This window comes from Ursus arctos, chromosome X (genome assembly GCF_023065955.2).
Source record: "Ursus arctos isolate Adak ecotype North America chromosome X, UrsArc2.0, whole genome shotgun sequence".
Taxonomy (NCBI): Eukaryota; Metazoa; Chordata; class Mammalia; order Carnivora; family Ursidae; genus Ursus; species Ursus arctos.
In genome coordinates, this window is record NC_079873.1 from 44490473 (window position 1) to 44507867 (window position 17395).

General features: G+C 39.4%; 1 protein-coding gene across 22 annotated transcripts in view; it reads right to left on the minus strand.

Annotated features, from left to right (window-relative positions):
- HUWE1 (HECT, UBA and WWE domain containing E3 ubiquitin protein ligase 1) overlaps positions 1–17395 on the minus strand; it is a 160953-nt gene that overhangs the window by 34381 nt on the left and 109177 nt on the right. For all 22 annotated transcript variants that reach the window (XM_048213204.2, XM_048213197.2, XM_044380147.3 and 19 more), the window contains 14 exons: positions 15669–15791; positions 15068–15163; positions 13411–13680; positions 11669–11821; positions 10015–10142; positions 9714–9795; positions 8760–8936; positions 8136–8295; positions 7492–7850; positions 5027–5222; positions 3457–3624; positions 2199–2344; positions 1710–1776; positions 548–762 (listed from right to left, as the gene is read on the minus strand). In XM_048213204.2, the coding sequence (XP_048069161.1) occupies positions 548–762; positions 1710–1776; positions 2199–2344; positions 3457–3624; positions 5027–5222; positions 7492–7850; positions 8136–8295; positions 8760–8936; positions 9714–9795; positions 10015–10142; positions 11669–11821; positions 13411–13680; positions 15068–15163; positions 15669–15791 (2340 nt within the window). The remainder of the gene's footprint in view (positions 1–547; positions 763–1709; positions 1777–2198; positions 2345–3456; positions 3625–5026; positions 5223–7491; positions 7851–8135; positions 8296–8759; positions 8937–9713; positions 9796–10014; positions 10143–11668; positions 11822–13410; positions 13681–15067; positions 15164–15668; positions 15792–17395) is intronic.

Genomic DNA, 17395 nt, shown 5'->3' on the forward strand with positions numbered 1-17395 from the left:
TGGCTTATTCTACTGTCCCCTAGACACCCTTATGTAGACAAACCACAGATATACCTTTCAAATTCTACCTTTTCTCTTCAAACTATTTCTTCTTCTAACATAAAAGGAATAGAAAAACATAAAACAAACATCTCCAAGTCCTTGATTTTGTCTTCATCTTCCAAATCCAATTCTTGTCTATTTCTACCTTTAAAACATCTCTTCAACTCACCCATTTTTTCCTGCAACTTCATCAAGATCCTGTATTACCTAGATTGCTGTCTACATCAGATTCTTAATTGGATTGACACCAAACCCTGTCTTTTGCAGTCACCACACTGCAGACCAAGTGATTTTCTACAAAATAAATAACAAATGGCACCAACTCATTCCCTGTAATGAGCCTGATAGCACCACATCACTGGAAAATGCCTAGCTTCTTAGTGTATCTTAAGAGGCCTCTGCCTTGCAACATGGGGCTAGCATGCACAGGTTCCTAGCAAAGTGTCTGATACATTTGTATCCAAATGATGACAGTATAAAATCTTAGGCAGATTGGAAATATTACCTCTTTAATCAGCTCAGACTGGCCCACAGTGTAGCTGTAGTTGGCAATCAGGGTAGCAATACCAACATAGGACCTCACCAACTCTGCCAGAAGACGAAGAATAGTGGAGGTGGGCATTAAAGGTTTGCTGCCCTTGCCCTTCTGTTTGCCTTCCTCAGAGGCCCGGTCCCCTTCTTTATCTTTCTTCCCATCCCGAGACTCCTCTGGAGTTGATGCTGTTGAGAAAGAGCCAAACTCTGGTTCAATTTCACAATGAAATATCGGCAAATATCAAGCCTCACATGCAAAGAGAATACTACTTCTCCTCCCACTTTAGGACACTGGTACAAACTAAATATCCTCCTCACAATGCAGTGGAAGGACAGATAGCTAGGATGACAGGTTTCAGACATAGTATGTAGGTACAGTACAGCCGGGAGACTATGTTCACATATCTCCTGTCACTCCCCTCCTTTAACACATAATTTAATGCTCCAGAAATACTGTACTAATAGTTCCCCAAATATGCCTTATGTACCCTTTTACCTTTTGCTTCCCACATGTCTCCCTGGCACCCATTTACTTATCTAGCTTAGCTCAAAAGCTGATCTTCTCTATAAATGCCTTCCTGTCTCATCCAGGAATACTGAGATGCTATTACATCACATGCCCTCTATACTTTATCCCAGCAAGCCTCCATTCCAGCAGTTATATCAAGTATAATGTCTCCTTGCTTAGATCTCAAAGATCTTCCCTATCCAAGAAGCAGCAGCTCTTGGAAGGTATCCTCAGAATTGCTTCCACATGACATTTCTCTAACTGTTGACACTGTTAGAAGGCAAGAATCCACCACACAAACCTTAGAGCTAGAACCGTGTCACTGGCATCAAAGCTCTATAAGCCAGCATGAAAGCCAACAAAAGAAATATATGGGGTGATTTAAAGAGTAGATGTAAAGGATCTTACTATAGCAACCATTACTTGGTTAAGTCACAATTCTACTAATTTTAGCATATAGAAACCCTTTATTTACAGAGCACTGAGCTCACCCTTGAGAAAAGTGTTCACTTCGACAAGTAAATGTGACAATTATGCCTACATTCCCATAACCTCTGCCCAGGACACCCAGTTTCTTTGTCCTCTCGAGAAATAAGGACAAGAAAGAGAGAAAGTAAACCATTACCTTCTCCTTGGGATGTCCCAGATGTGGAAGTCTCAGCGGAGGCACCATCTGCAGCAAAGACCTGACTCTATGGAAGAAGAATACTCCTGAGCCATTATTAATTTCAAAGACAGTTGTCCCTAAATCGTGGGAGCCCTTCCCAGGGTACTCATTGTGAATGCTACAGATTCTCTTTGGCTGATCTTTTAACCACCTTTACCTGCTACATACTATAACCTGTGGGAAGCCATCATTATAAACAGTGACTGGGAGATTGGGGAGCAGGGACAGGAGAAAATAAGAATGAAAAATGAATTTAAGGAAACATTTCCAATCCAGACAGAGAAAAATCCCAGGGACACCCTAAATTTATCTTCATTTTTAGGCAACAGATAATTTACAGGTACATCAAAATTAATACCTTTGAAATTTCCCTTGCATAACCCTAAATATGAAGAACACACAGGTATCAGAAAGGGAAAGGGAAATAGGAGATTGGAATTGACTTACATTAATGGAAAAACCTGACTGTGTATCAAAGTCACTGCTCTGACGAGTAAGTGACCGGTACTGCTGGTATACATCATCACCCATGTCTTGCAGGAGTTGGCCAACCTCTTGGGTCATACCTGCAGGCTTCGGGTCAGATTTCTCTGCTAGAAAAAAACAAACAAAAAACAAAACTCATTTGTAACTGTGCAATGTTAATGCCTATTTGGTAGCTTGGTCAATTTCACTCCAACTTACTAAGACTATTTATATGGTGATATCGCTAGGCTTCCACTTAAGAGGAGAAATGTATAACCAAGAAAGCATGGTTGAAAGACTCTTTCACTAACTAGTTTTGTGACCACAGGCGATTTAGTCTCTTCAATTTTCCTCAGCTGTCACTACTAAGCTTAAATGAACATAGCCAGTATTATGCCTAATGCAATGGAGGCCAATAAATGGTTGCCCTAGCTACATAGCTAAATTATTTTTTGGGGTGGGGGAAGATATATGAGGTGAGGTAAAGGTTCTACGGTTGTAGAAGAAGCAAGAAGCTCTATATGGATCAGAGTGCTGAATGGATGAAAAGCACCAAAGACTCAGATTTTCTTGACTGAGTATAAAGACTATATTCATCAATTTTTGGCAATTCTGTGGGACCTGTCAAATAAATATGTCCCAAATAAAATCCAGAAGGATATGACTGGAATGAAATCTTAGGGTCCAAGTAATTCATTCATGACTTTCCCAGTACTTACAAGCAGCACCTTAGCTAGGAATAAAGTTGGACTTGGATGGTGCTCTCAAAGGTCAGGAAGCCTAACCACACCTTCTAATACTAATCCCAGTTTTTTTGGAGATGAAGATGTTTTTGTTTCTGAGAATGAAAACATTAGAGACTTCTTGGTATTTATTTTTCTGCCCAGAAAATATTATCTCCTCTTTAATCTTTGTTTATTCTTCCATCTGTATGAGATGGACTCTCATATGTCAGCATTCTCCTCACCCTTATCATTTAAGACTTATTTCAGAAACCACTTGTTCTAAGAAACTTTCCTACAGGTCCCAACCCCCACCAGGTCAGATGCCCTGCTCTAGGACTCACCACTACCTTGCCATCTGTCATAACATATGACCATTAGTTTTTTTCAGAAAAGTGCATCGTATGTCTTAGTCATCTTGATTCCCAGCACATAGGCACATAGTGAGTGCTAAGACTTAAGGTGGCTGAAAGATCCAGGCAAAGTGCCCAGGCTCCTGAGGTACAGTAGCTACATACCTTCCTCTGGAGCATGGTATGCAGCCAGGGCATTCAGCATATCATAGATCACTTCTTTGATAGTATCAGGAATGACAGGCAGAGGCGAGGGCTTCAAAGGGGTTGTCTTCACTAGCTGTACAGCATTAGGACCTTTAATTCTAAGATTCTCAAATTCATCATCTGAAGCTAAGCCAAAGTGAGACAGAGAAAAATCAGTCAATAGTGAACCAGTACCTATACTCAGTTACTGATGAAGACTCAGAGGGGGGCTTGTATGACACATAAGCTTGGGACAGAAGGACATTTACAAACAATGCTCAAGCAGCCTACTAGAAACTCTTGGCTTTTACTTTCCCTAAATACCACAGGATTTATCATATCAGTACCAAATAGTAAAAAGAATACAGGCAAAAAAGAGTACATGGGACGCCTGGGTGGCTCAGTTGGTTAAGTGTCCGACTCTTGGTTTCAGCTCCGGTCGTGATCTCAGGGTCCTGAGACTGAGCCTCGCATCAGCCTCTGTGCTCAGTGGGGAGTCTGCTCCTCCCACCCCATGGACACACTATCTCTCAAATAAATAAATCTTAAAAAAAAAAAAAAAGAAAAAAAAAAAGAGTATGGTCTTTGCAGTTGGGGAGACCTGGTTTTGAAATCCAGTGCTGTTACAGGGTCATGGCCAAATTACTTCAACAAACCTTAATTTGAGGATTAAATGAGATCACACATGAGAAATGCCCAGCACAGAGAGCCAGGCACATATCCGAGGTTCCCAAGATAATGAGTCCCCTTCCCAACCTACCCTTTCAAAAAAAACAGAAAACCCATAACCCTACAGAAAAGTTTGACGCTTAGTATAATTAACACCCATATACTTTTCATCCAGAATCAGTTTGTCTACCCATAAATAATTTACCCGCACTTCTTAAGATCAAGGACATTTTTCTACATAACCACAATACCATCACAACATCCAAGACATTTAACACAGATATAATTATCTAATATGTAGTCAGTATTCAAATTTCTCCAAATCTCTTTATCTGGGTCCAGAATCCCATCAAGGTTGGTAGTTCTTTCTAGTTTCATCATGTAGGAGAACCTTGCATTTTCCCCCTTTATAACATTAATATTTTTGAAGAGTCTAGGTTGGCTGTCTTATAGACTATCTCACAATTTGCATTTGTTTCCTTATAATTAAATATAGGCCGTACATTTTGAGCAAGAACACACTGATGATACTGTGTACTCTCTACTGCATCAGGTGAGTCATCCCATGTCCACTTGTCCCTCAATTACCACTCTATCTGTAAACCATTCACACTGTATGTAAACTCTGTCGTCACACCAAGACAAATTCTTTGAAGGCAAGGATTAGACCGAATGAGTCCTTGGTATCTCTGGCAGGGATTACCACAGGGCAAGTAAGAAGCTACTGAAGTACCTCTGAATTGGCCCACATGACCAACCAATGTCCCAACACTTGCCTAAGGAGGCTTTACAAGTTATAGATCTCTTCACAGAAAATCTCTGGGGTTATACTAGGCCACAGACTTCAATGTCTCAAAGGCCAGGAGAAGGGGAAACTCACCAGTTCCTGAGCCTCGAGGGGCTGGAAGGGCAATGCGGATACAGCAGTTGGCTACTTCTGTGAAAATGTCTGGATTGCGGCATGCAGCTGGCCCAAGGACACGAAGGATGTAGTTGATCTCCCGAGAACCAAGGCTGCCAGACACAACACCAGAGGTAGTGCTACCAGCTCCACTTGTAGCTGCTGAGCGAACCACCTAGTAAAGAGAGGAAGAAACACTGCTGATTGAAAACCACTTTCCAAAAATACAATTGCATTCAAGGAAGAGTTCTAAGGATTAAAATACTATCCAAACTCTGCCTCAAGACAGAGGATGACAGCTTTAGATTTTTGAGAAAAGATGCACTTGGTCTTTTAAGTCCCATTCCTTCCCGATTATAAAAAAAAGTTACAGCATTCAGCATATCCCTAAAACTATCAATTATTACACCAGATGGCATGCAATCTTCATAGAAATTGGGAAATGTATCTAGACCACTGATCATCCATCTAAATTATAGCTCTCACATGTAAGTGCCAGCTCCTAGCCTTCCCAAATACTGTCCCAACTTTAAGCCAGAATGGTTCGAACTCTAAAAATATGAGTACTGATATCTCGGTGTTCAAGAACAAAATGAAATGTTTTCTTTATGCCTCAAAGTCATTCATCAGTCTCAGATAGATAGCCACAGGAAATACTAAACTATTTACAGATTGTTTGCTCTGATACTATAGGGCTTACACATCATTATGCTTTTGGTCTTCTCATAAAAGGACTCATCAATCAACAGAAAATAGAAAGAATAAAGAAAATAACTCCACTGTATTTTCCATTATTTATTCCTTTGTGAACTACGTTCACAAAGACAAACATCTTTTGGAATCCTAATGCTTTTCTTACCAAATCAGACATGCTCTTTAGTTTAACATATTAACCCCTTTATCTTGCCTGTAAAGCTACAACTATGAACTCTCATTTTTTAAATACAGAGAAGCGTAATTTCACTATAAAGACCGTGCTATAATTTATCCAGTCCTCTGCTGGACATGTGATCTCATTTCTTGTTATTACAACCAATTCTACAGTGAACATTCTTGTATATGTACCTCGGCATACTTGACTTTAATTATCAAATAATTCTTAGCCATAGAATTTCTAGGTCAAAGGATATCTTAAACTGACAGTACCAAATTGCCCTCCAATGTGGCTGCACCAATTTCCACTCCTACCAAAAGTAAGAGTATGCCTGGTTGTCCACACCCGTACCTGCAATGGATATTATCAAGCATTTACATTTTGCCAACTTGATACGTTAAAACTGCCACTGATCTTCCTTTGCTCCCCACACCCCCAAATACAATTAAGTTTAGAAAGTTCTCTCATCCAACAAGAACCTGTATTTTTTTTCTGAGCCTTTTAAAAGTTGTATAAACTTTAAATGTTTTAAGTATTTGGTTTTTAAGTCAGAATTCTATCTGTATATAGTTGTTTCTTCCCTAATTGGGGTGTCTCTTGCCCTTGGATTAATGTATATGCAGCTTTTAATAGCACTCCTTCTTTTGATTTTGCTCATGTCAGATGAAATCAAATAGTCTGGGTAAAGAATTGTCTGAAGAATGTGAGATGTATACTCATACACACGTGGAAGTATAAAGTGGTATCCCCTTTCTGGCAAGCAAGTTAAAAACATTTATACATTCTGATCCGATTTCTACGAATCTCTAAGAAAAACAAATCTTAAATGTGACAAAGCTATGCACAAAAATGCATATTGCAACATTACTTATAAATGTGGGAAACACATGTCCCACCCAAGAGAGAAAAATGAAGTCCAATAACATTCACATAATGACTGTTGACAAAGAATTAGGAGGAGGAAATAAGACATTTGTCTTCCCTACTCCTCCCTCTGATGTCTTAATGTTGATATTAAAAACATTTTCATTTTTTCTGATTGCTTTGTCATTTCTTTCACTGCTTTGTGTGTTTCCTAAAATGAACATATATGCCTCAGTTTTCCAATCGGCACAATGGGTATCTGTAAAGAGCTTATTAAAGTGTCTGGTATATCATAATGTTTGGAAAATAGGCTCATGGGTGAACACATGAGAAATACTCCTATAAGGTAATTAACTTTAAGACATGAACTTGGCAGACGGTATCCCAGTTCCTCCTTAACAGTCTTTGGTTCAAGAAACCTATATTGCTAGAGAGGACTTTATAGGTAGGTTTATTACTACAGTAAATTTAAGGATAGAAAATGTGATGTTCTACTTTAAAAAAAATGTCATTCAATGGACATTCTACCATAACTAAGCAAGTACCCGATCACACAGTTGGGAAAGTTTGCCAGACAAAGCACAGTCTATATATTTAACTATATATATACATCTTATGAAGAACCAGAAGTTTATCTGTTCTGAGACCAAGGAGAACCAAGGTATGATATAAAGCTAAACCAGCTTCTGACACCACAAAGACTCACCTTTTCCATGGTATGACGGAGGGTGCAGGGGTCCTCAATGATGTGTCTTAAGAGAAGGGTGACCAGGGGAGTAAACCCATTGAAGCCTGAGCTCTGGGTCAAATTCAAGATCATGCGGGTACTCTTCAGCTCTGCAAACATCATGGCGTATTTGTGGTCTCGGGTGAGCCTCAGGCAGAGGCGAAGGGTGGCATGCAAAGTGTCTGGGTCCACAGGGACTCCTAACATGCTCACGCAGGCCCGGATTAAAACAGTCACCATATCCTCTGTCAGGCCCTGGATCAGGATCTCCCCAATTTTTGTTTCTTCCAGGCTCGTCTCTTTTTCAGTATTTGTACTCTCTAGGGCCAAAGGAGTATCTACAAATAAGAAAATAAGAGTTCAGACAGTGTTCATATTTCCTCCCACATCACTCCCTCATAGCCAGGGGATAGCACCTGGGTCCTATTAAGAGAAACATACAAAAAGACCAATTCCAAGACCAGATGAAAGGGCATATAAAAAGGACTGTATATCTTTAAGGCACCAAGCATTCTGATAGATAAGAAAATCACTCATGATGAAGTTGGCCAAAATTTAAGCCATAAGGGCACACTAAGTTTTATGTAACACACATTGAAAGATTCAAAACTAGAAGTCCATACCACTGGCTTTATTTTCTTTACGTTTGATATCCATTTCTTTGCTTTCTTCCAGTGTCTTCTCTAGTTCCTGTCCATTGCTATTTTTCGAGTTTTTATTCAGCCGTGGTACCCTCAGGAGAGTCAACATCACAGGGCGCCGGTTCCCTGTTTCTTCATTAACCTAGAAATTCAAAAGACAAAAAAAAAAAAAAAAAAATCTCTACAAAAAAACCCCCAAACTGTAAGAGGGGTTGGAACTCCCAGGCAAATGCTGCAATAGGAAGGAAACCTGGCAATTTATCCCATCCCTATCACTTACAGAGAGAAAGCCTTAAAGTCCCCAGAAGGAAAGCAGCATACATAAGGCCCTATAACAAACTGGAAACTTTCTAATAGAGCAGACACCATCTCTAACACTTAAAATCATTTCTGGGTAGGACAGTATCAAATTGCCACAGACAGACTCATGGTCTCACTAATGACTTTAGGAAGACTCCGTTCTCTGTAAATTATACCCAATTTAGTAGTGGTAATAGTGCTTCTTAGAACACGTGAGGACTGCTGGTTCAGAAAGAAGCAAACCAAAAGGCGCACCGAGTACCTTCCCCTCTTTAATAAAGTTTATGGCACTGAGCGAACATGTACCTGCACCATTGTAGTGAACTGGACAGTGTATCTTCTTCGGCCTGCAGTGAAACGCACACTTGTCTCTCCAGATTTCCATGCAGAATCAATAGTGCTGTTGTTGCTTGCACTATAACTACACCAACGCCCAGAGCGGTCATCAAACCAGCGCCAGTTGTTGTTGTTGGACTGTAGATACTAAATAGAAGAACACAAGGTTTCTTTGTATTTCCTACAAGGTTGGTTGTTAGAAGATATTAGTAACTTCATCTGTTCACTGCTAAAGCTAACCCAGGAAAAAGAAACAACACTGAACATTTAATGAAATTTTGAGAGTCAAGAAAGAAATTTTTGTATGCATTAACTGTCAAGTTCCTCCACAGGCACAAAACCCTCTACACCCTTGTCCTGCAATCCTCAGCTTTCCTTTTGTTTCCAACTGTTTTCTACAAATGGGAAATATTTTGAATGTGCAAGAACAAAATTTCTGTTTCTGAGAAGGCGCTGAGATAATGTGGCATATATAATTTTTGTATAAGAGCCACTTGGCTTTGTCGCCTTGGTAGCTCAGTTGGTTAAGTGTCTGACTCTTGGTCTCCTTAATTAAGAGTCTCTGCCCCCCTCTTCTTCCTCTCTAAAATAAATAAAATCTTTTAAAAAAGGAGCATTTGGCTTTTGGAGGAATTGCTGCACACTCAGTCCTTCGCATAAAAGCCACTCCCTCCTCTGGAGATAGCACACTCATTTAACATTTACTTCCAGGTAAGTTCTTGGGCCCTTTCGCAAGCAGCTCCATAAAAAAAAATAATTCTAACTCACCATTCAGAAGAGAAATCTAGAGCTACTAAGATTCCTCAAGAGATTTATGTCTTAATCAGGGAGCTTTCCTCTAATTCTTTACCTCTCCCCCATATTTTCTTCTGGTCATTCTTGCCTCAAGAAGCTAAGCAGTTTTATCAACCACGTATTACATACCTTAGTCATTTGGGCTCTTCTTTTAGAGGAGATGGCTGTCTTTTCATAGAAATCTATCAGGAGCAACACTGGGGTGATCCACCTAAAAAAGAAATGATTTACTCTGGGAAAGCCAGAAACTTGCACCATATGGGAAAACTTGTCTTGATTTCATTAGGCACCTCAACTATTTTCAAACCACAAAAGGTACCCAAGATTTGCCCCAGACATGCTCCAGAAAGTGCCTGATTCAGGCCCTACACTTTAGGGCCCAAGTCTAAGGGGAACAGGAGTGAAACCAGGTGAGATAAGAGTCACTCACTTTGGGGTCTGGACCTCCTTTTGCTCCTTGGCGGCCTGTAGGCAGGGCTGAACTACTTCCAAGAGTTTGATTAGGACATTAAGGATGCCACTTGATTCAACCACCCAGGCACAAGGTAGCTTCAACTCCTAATTGATCAAAGAAAAAACATAAATACCAACTTCTACTCAGTATTAAGGATTAGCACAGTATAGGAGGACACAGAGATGAACACTAAGAGAACTGGTTGAATTTAAATTCCACCTCTGCCACCTACCAGCTGTGTGATCTGAGATGAGTTACTTAAATTCTCTAGGCCTTGGGTGTCTAGACCCTCAGGGGTCACAGGAAATAACAAATTTCTACCTCCAATGTTAATTGTGGTGATTAAATGAAGTGTGTGTGTATGTTCGCTTACTCTCTCTAATGCCCAACACAGTGCCTGGCACATTAGTATATACTTAATATGGAAGCTGTTATTAGTATCATTAATATCATCAAGGACCACCATCTAGGCTACACAGTCTTAATTTTGTTGAAGGTGAAAAGCTTCTGATTTAAAGAGAACCTTTACGTTCTTTCTAGGAAGATGGAACAATCAAACACAGCAATGATTAGTAGTTTCTCTATAGGGCCTACACTAAAGTAGCTCTTTTATAGGGGCTGCACTAGAAGTAATTTAAATGTCCAACAGGCAATTACTTAAATAAACGAGGGGACATCGAAAAGAAGGAATGTATATATGACTTGGGAAAATATTTGTAATATAATACTAAGAATATAGGATACAAGTTTCTAAACAGTCTGATCCTAATTGTTTAAATGCACAGGAAAAGGACTAGAAGAAAATGTAAGACCGGTCCTTTGAGTTTTAAAAAGGAGGGGATTCATGAGTGATTTCTCTTCATATTAAAATGTTATTGAGGACCCCCAGCATTCAGTACTTTGCAATCTTTCCTAGAAGCATCCATTCACAAGTGCTATTGTAAGAATCACTTCCATCAAAAAGGAAAATAAGACTGTAGACACACAATTTGACATATATTGGACTTAATCTCCCCAGCTGTTGTAAAGGATTTACCACATTAAGTTCAGGTTTTACTAATAAACATGAGCTACAAATGAAGAGTCATTTGTTCAAGGTCAGTTGCCTCTTAATTCCCGTATTGGCTAGAATAAGAAAATGTCCTGGCCAAACCACTGTCTTGCCTAAAATAATCTGCTGACTAACCAGGTATGAAGGAAGAATCAGATTATATCTGATGCCTATTATCCAATTTCCACATCTGACCCCACTCTGGCTACCAGTTAGGTTTCTTCAGAGAGGCCCAAATTATTCCACAACTATACTATGATGGTCAATTCTAAAACCCCCCCAAATCCTCTATGACACAATTCAATTAACACTTGTCCCAAGAAGCATTTTTTTCCTCATTATCTACAAGTGATGTATTAGCCCTCCTCCCGAATTCAGAGAATATTCTTTATGTTATTTACATGGCACAAAACATTGCATCTTGTACTTAATTACATGTCTTACAGCCTATCAGAAACTGTGCGCTCATGAAATGCAGAGATCATGCCTTACATTTCTACTTTCTTTAAGGTCTCCAATGGCAGGTGTTTGATAATTCTTTAATGATGAATCACAGGAACCAAAAAATCTAAATCTTACCTCAAAAAGCAGTGTTAAAAGCAAGATTCTAGTAGCCAAATTGGAGGCTTGGGGCAGGGTGGCCATCTGACTGATCCACTCTGACACAGTTTTTGTGTCACTCGTTGTCAGGGGAAGAGCCGCTTTGATCAATACATCAGCAGCTTCCCATACCTACAAAAGCAGAGAAGTGGTCAAGTCAGGTAACTATAGAGTATGATAAGGTTTGTCAAAACAGTCTCAACCTTGTAAAATACTCCCTCTATCCCCAACATGTTTGCTGAAGGAGGGTGAGTAAATAGTAAAACATTTACCATAGGGATTTAATGTCTGTATCAAAAGTTGTATGGTAAAAAAGGAGCACCTCTAAAAGATGATTTTCTTAGGCTAGATTACAAGACGCTAAGAAGCTAGTAAGTTAAAGGAAATGAATATTTAAAAAATTTCTAGGGAAAAAAATTCTAGTATAAAGTCAACCCCACAGAGCTTCTACCAGCTTACACTTCCACTGATAATCTTTTACTACATCTGCCCCAGAATTATCATTAAGAACAAAAATAAACCAGAATGTCAGAAATGTTAGTCTTGCTTTAGTTTGCATGTTAAATTTCTTATAAATTTGAAGTAATTGCTCTTAGATTCTAAGTTTTAGTTTTCTTAAAAATCATTTCTGTAAGCTCTTTATATAAAGATAACTAAACCTGGGTCTTATCTTGTGTAGAAAAAAAGGTTTATCCAGTTTGCCTTTTACTTTTGTGGTATTTCCATACACTAAAAGTTATGCTTCCATACATCACTTTTTGATTTCTTCCTCTGCTTCTTGACTTTAAAAAATATGTAAAACAAGATTCCAATGATTTAAGAACATGAATAGTAGGGGCCCCTGGGTGGCTCAGTTGGTTAAGCATCTGACTTTTGATTTTGGCTCAGGTCATTATTATCTCTGAGCCCTGAGTTGGGCTCCATGCTCAGCATGGCGTCTGCCTGAGATTCTCTCCCTCTCCCTCTGTCTGCCCCTCCTCCTGCTTGCGTGTGCTCTCTTATTTCCTCATTATGAAATTAATGTATACTAATTGTGCACATTACTTTTTTTTTAATATTCATGGTGGGTTTTTTTTTTTTAAGATTTTTGCTTTAAATAAAAGTAATGTGCACAATTAGTATACATTAATTTCATAATGAGGAAAACACTCAGTCCTTCGCCACTCCCTCCTCTGGAGAGTGTTTAAAAAAAGACAAATACCAGGTCACAGCTATTCATTATGATGAGAACTTTTTGTCAAAGTGGTTGTTACACAGAAGAGGGAAAATAAAACATTTATTCACTGATAGTCCAAGGGACCTAACCTGGCTCAAGAGTGAGACACATTTGGGACATTTCAGATGAATTTCAGAAGAATCAATGCCTAGAAAATGAGAGCTTCGTTTTTTCCTTTCAGAGACCTTTTTTGTGAAGTATTCACTTTTTGCAGGGAACACTCAAGAAGAGTGAGATTACCAGATCTAAAGAATTTAAAGAGAATATATCCATACAGGATAAAATGCAAAACAAAACAAACACAAAAAAGGGTTTCATTTTTTTTTGAAATCAGAGTTTGATGATGGCAGAAAAACCACTTTACACACTCTTTTTTTTGTTTTTACCTTTAAAAAAATTATGTTCAGTTAGCCAACACATAGTACATCATCAGTTTTTGATGTAGTGTTCAACAATTCATTAGCTGCATATAACACTCTCCTCTTCTGGCTCCTGGAGAACTTACCTGATTGACTACTTGCTTCAGAATCATGTCTCGATAGTCAGCTCCATTACGTTTGATTGCGGTCATGATCAGATCACACACCCGGTACACTGTGTCTGGCAGCTCATCAAGAAGGTGAAAGCAGCCTGGCAACATGGTATCTGTGAAAGTGTGGAGCTCATCTTGTTCCAATGGATCAGCATCCTGGAACTTCTCTAGACATTTAGCTTCTTCCTCTTCCTGCTTTTCCCGAGCTTTCCGTTCCTCCTCTTCCTTCCGACAAGCAACTTCCTGGAGGCAGGGAAGGAAGAATGACAGCATATGGGAGTGCTGAAGAAAAACAGGTAACACTCTAAGAATTAACTGGCCCGTTAGAATGGCAAAAATAGACAAGGCAAGAAACAACAATTGTTGGAGAGGATGTGGAGAAAGGGGATCCCTCCTACATTGTTGGTGGGAATGCAAGTTGGTACAGCCACTCTGGAAAACAGTGTGGAGGTCCCTTAAAAAGTTAAAAATTGAGCTACCCTATGACCCAGCCATTGCACTACTGGGTGTTTACCCCAAAGATACAGACGTAGTGAAGAGAAGGGCCATATGCACCCCAATGTTCATAGCAGCAATGTCCACAATAGCTAAATCGTGGAAGGAGCCGAGATGCCCTTCAACAGATGACTGGATTAAGAAGTTGTGGTCCATATATACAATGGAATATTACTCAGCTATCAGAAAGAACGAGTTCTCAACATTTGCTACAACATGGACGGCACTGGAGGAGATAATGCTAAGTGAAATAAGTCAAGCAGAGAAAGACAACTATCATATGATTTCTCTCATCTATGGAACATAAGAACTAGGATGATCGGTAGGGGAAGAAAGGGATAAAGAAAGGGGGGGTAATCAGAAGGGGGAATGAAACATGAGAGACTATGGACTATGAGAAACAAACTGAGGGCCTCGGGGGGGGGGGGTGGGGGAATGGGATAGACCGGTGATGGGTAGTAAGGAGGGCACGTATTGCATGGTGCACTGGGTGTTATACGCAACTAATGAATCATCGAGCTTTACATCAGAAACCGGGGATGTACTGTATGGTGACTAACATAATAAAAAATCATTAAAAAAAAAAGAATTAACTGGCCCTACCATACTGAATACCCACTACCTTTTCCTCAAGCAGGTGATACGTTCTTCAGAGTGTGGTTATCATTCATGAGGGCAGCCTCAAAGGCTAAGGCAAGACAGGAAAAGCAGAGGAGGAGGGCGCTTCCAACCCCAAAATATTGCCGATTTATTCACAGCACCCTGTATCACAGCCTCCCACAAAATCATTTGGAGACACTATCCTGCATTCTCTGCCAATATAGTAAACTGAAGTAATTGTTACCTAAGAACAGACAGCCAAAACTGGCATAATGAACACTACCAAGTACATTTTGGGTTTCTTATTTGAGAGTAAAGGTTAACATTTCATGGGCCTCACTTAAAGCTTCAGGTCAACACACTGTATCAGTGATGGCAATACATCATTATCAGTGATGCAAGGTTGGGATGAATGAATACTCCCATGTCATTCCTTAGATTCTAATTCCTCCAATTATTTTGTAGTAGCAGAATGTTCATAAAAATACTAAGATTAATGTGTCAGACCCTTTTGGATGTCCTGTTTCCTAGTTACCTCAGGTGACTCCGCTCTTTGATCCATTGGAATATCCTGTCCCAGAGACATGGCAATTGCTCTCATCATCTGGTCCTCTTCGGACATACTCAGATCCTACAGAGAAACAACCGAAAATCCAGCAACAAAGCACATACCTACTTACAAGGAATCAGACATCCCATGCTCAAGCTTTAGAGGAAAAGGTGCTCTGAATGATGCTCTCTAAGAGTTGAACCCAACTAGGCTTATTTGGTCACTACAATAACAGAGAGGGAAAATCACAATGAAATTAAGCATAGGAAGGGGGCTTTAATGTGACCACTTATTCTGCAGCTCAGGAAAGGTAGTTATTTCTTCTACTGCTTTTTGACTGTGGATAACTTAAGAGTTCTTCTGAAAAAAAAAATCCACTAATTTGCTTGGCTAGGAGATAGGAAGCCTCTGCTTATTACATTCTAGAACTGAGAGTTATCACAAAATGAAAATATTGGCATGCAGAAAGTCTGAAAATGAAAAGCAGTTCATAGAAGGAAGACTAATGATGGAAGTACAACAGAAGAAAAAACACAGCAGCAGCCAAACCAATGCCTACAAAACTAGAGGCCCCGAGACAACTTACCCGAACTACTCCTCCCATGATTGGGGGAGGGTGGGTTAGAAGGTACTCTGTGGCCTGCTCCATGGTGCTGGTGTTCAACAGGGCCTCCATGGCATGTTCCCTTGTGAAGCCCATGTCCATGAGCTATGAAAAGAATGCAGGATATCAGAACCGTAGTAAAAGAGAAATACAAATGCATTTTAAAATATTTTAAAAAGGTAGAAACCCATTCAAGATGGAAATAAGTTTTTCTAACTTCATATGAACTGAGAACATTAATAAGCTCAATTAGGTAAATGAACAATCCTTTCCATTTGGTGCTTCCATAGTATTCAAACATTAGAGCTACACATTGGAGCAGGAAGCCAAGGTGATTCTCAATTCTGTCCTCTAAGAAAATGGGGCTAGAGGGTTATTATCATTAATAGGATCACTCTAATTCAAAGACTGAGATTTACACATAGAAGCAAAAATTGGACCCCACATTTCTGGAAAACAAACTGGCAACAGAAAAAGAGCCTGAGAAACTGATCTTGGAATTTTATTACTAGGAAATAATCATGAGATGTACAGAAAGATTTGTACAAAAGGAAACTATACACCACAGCTTTACAACATCAAATAATAAAATTAACATCCATTAATAAAAGAATGACAAGAAGTCAAAAAAATATTTTCTTAATGATAGCACAATTCTACATACTGTATGTTAATTTTGTAAAAATTAGGCATAAAACTGATGAAAAACTATCTTGTGTGCTGACATTATAAATGACTTAAAAATATTTTGTTGTATTTCCAAATTTTCTTAAAGTGAGCATTTATTGGTTGTAATAAAAATGTGGCATGTATATGTAGAAGACATATTTGAAGAGGACTCTAGACCTAAAGAGAACACACATACACACACATAAATTCCCAGAGGAATACACTAAATGCTCTGTGAGATTAAAAGGTCAGGATCATAAGTGCCTCCCCCCCTCCACTGCTAGCCTCCGATTTTTAAAATGTGATTTACTTAAAAACAACAAACAAATTTTGTAGGTAAAGTTTCAGAGAGCTCTTGTTGGTGAATAAATTTGGGTCGTGATACCCTTAACCCTTCCCTCTATAGATAAATCAGAAAGTAGCTGAGGACAGTTCGCATCCAAAGAACAAGGCAGCCACAGCCTGAGAATACTGTAAAAAAAAGTTTTAATACTAAACAACATGCTTGGGAGGACACAAATCTTATACTGGTTACAAGCACTGAAACTATACCTCAGCTTTCTCAGGAGAAAAAAGGAATGCTAAGAGAGAACTGGAAGGGATTATGCTAAGTGAAGTAAGTCAAGCAGAGAAAGACAATTATCATACGGTTTCACTCATATGTGGAAATAAGCAATAGCACGGAGGACCACAGGGGAAGGGAGGGAAATCTGAAGGGGGAGAAATCAGAGAGGGAGACGGACCATGAGAGACTATGGACCCCAGGGGGAAACAAACTGAGGGTTTCAGAGGGGTGGGGGGATGGGGTAACAGGGTGATGGGTACTAAGGAGGGTACATGTCGTGATGAGCCGTGGGTGTTATACGCACCTAATGAATCACTGAACACTACCATCAAAAACTAATGATGTACTATACAGTGGCTAACTGAACATAATAAAAAAAAATAAGAGGGAACAAATTTAAACCTAGCTCCTGGCTGAGAGGACCAAGCACTTTGTGGCATGTAAACACAGAAAACCCACAACCCACTTAGTGGCA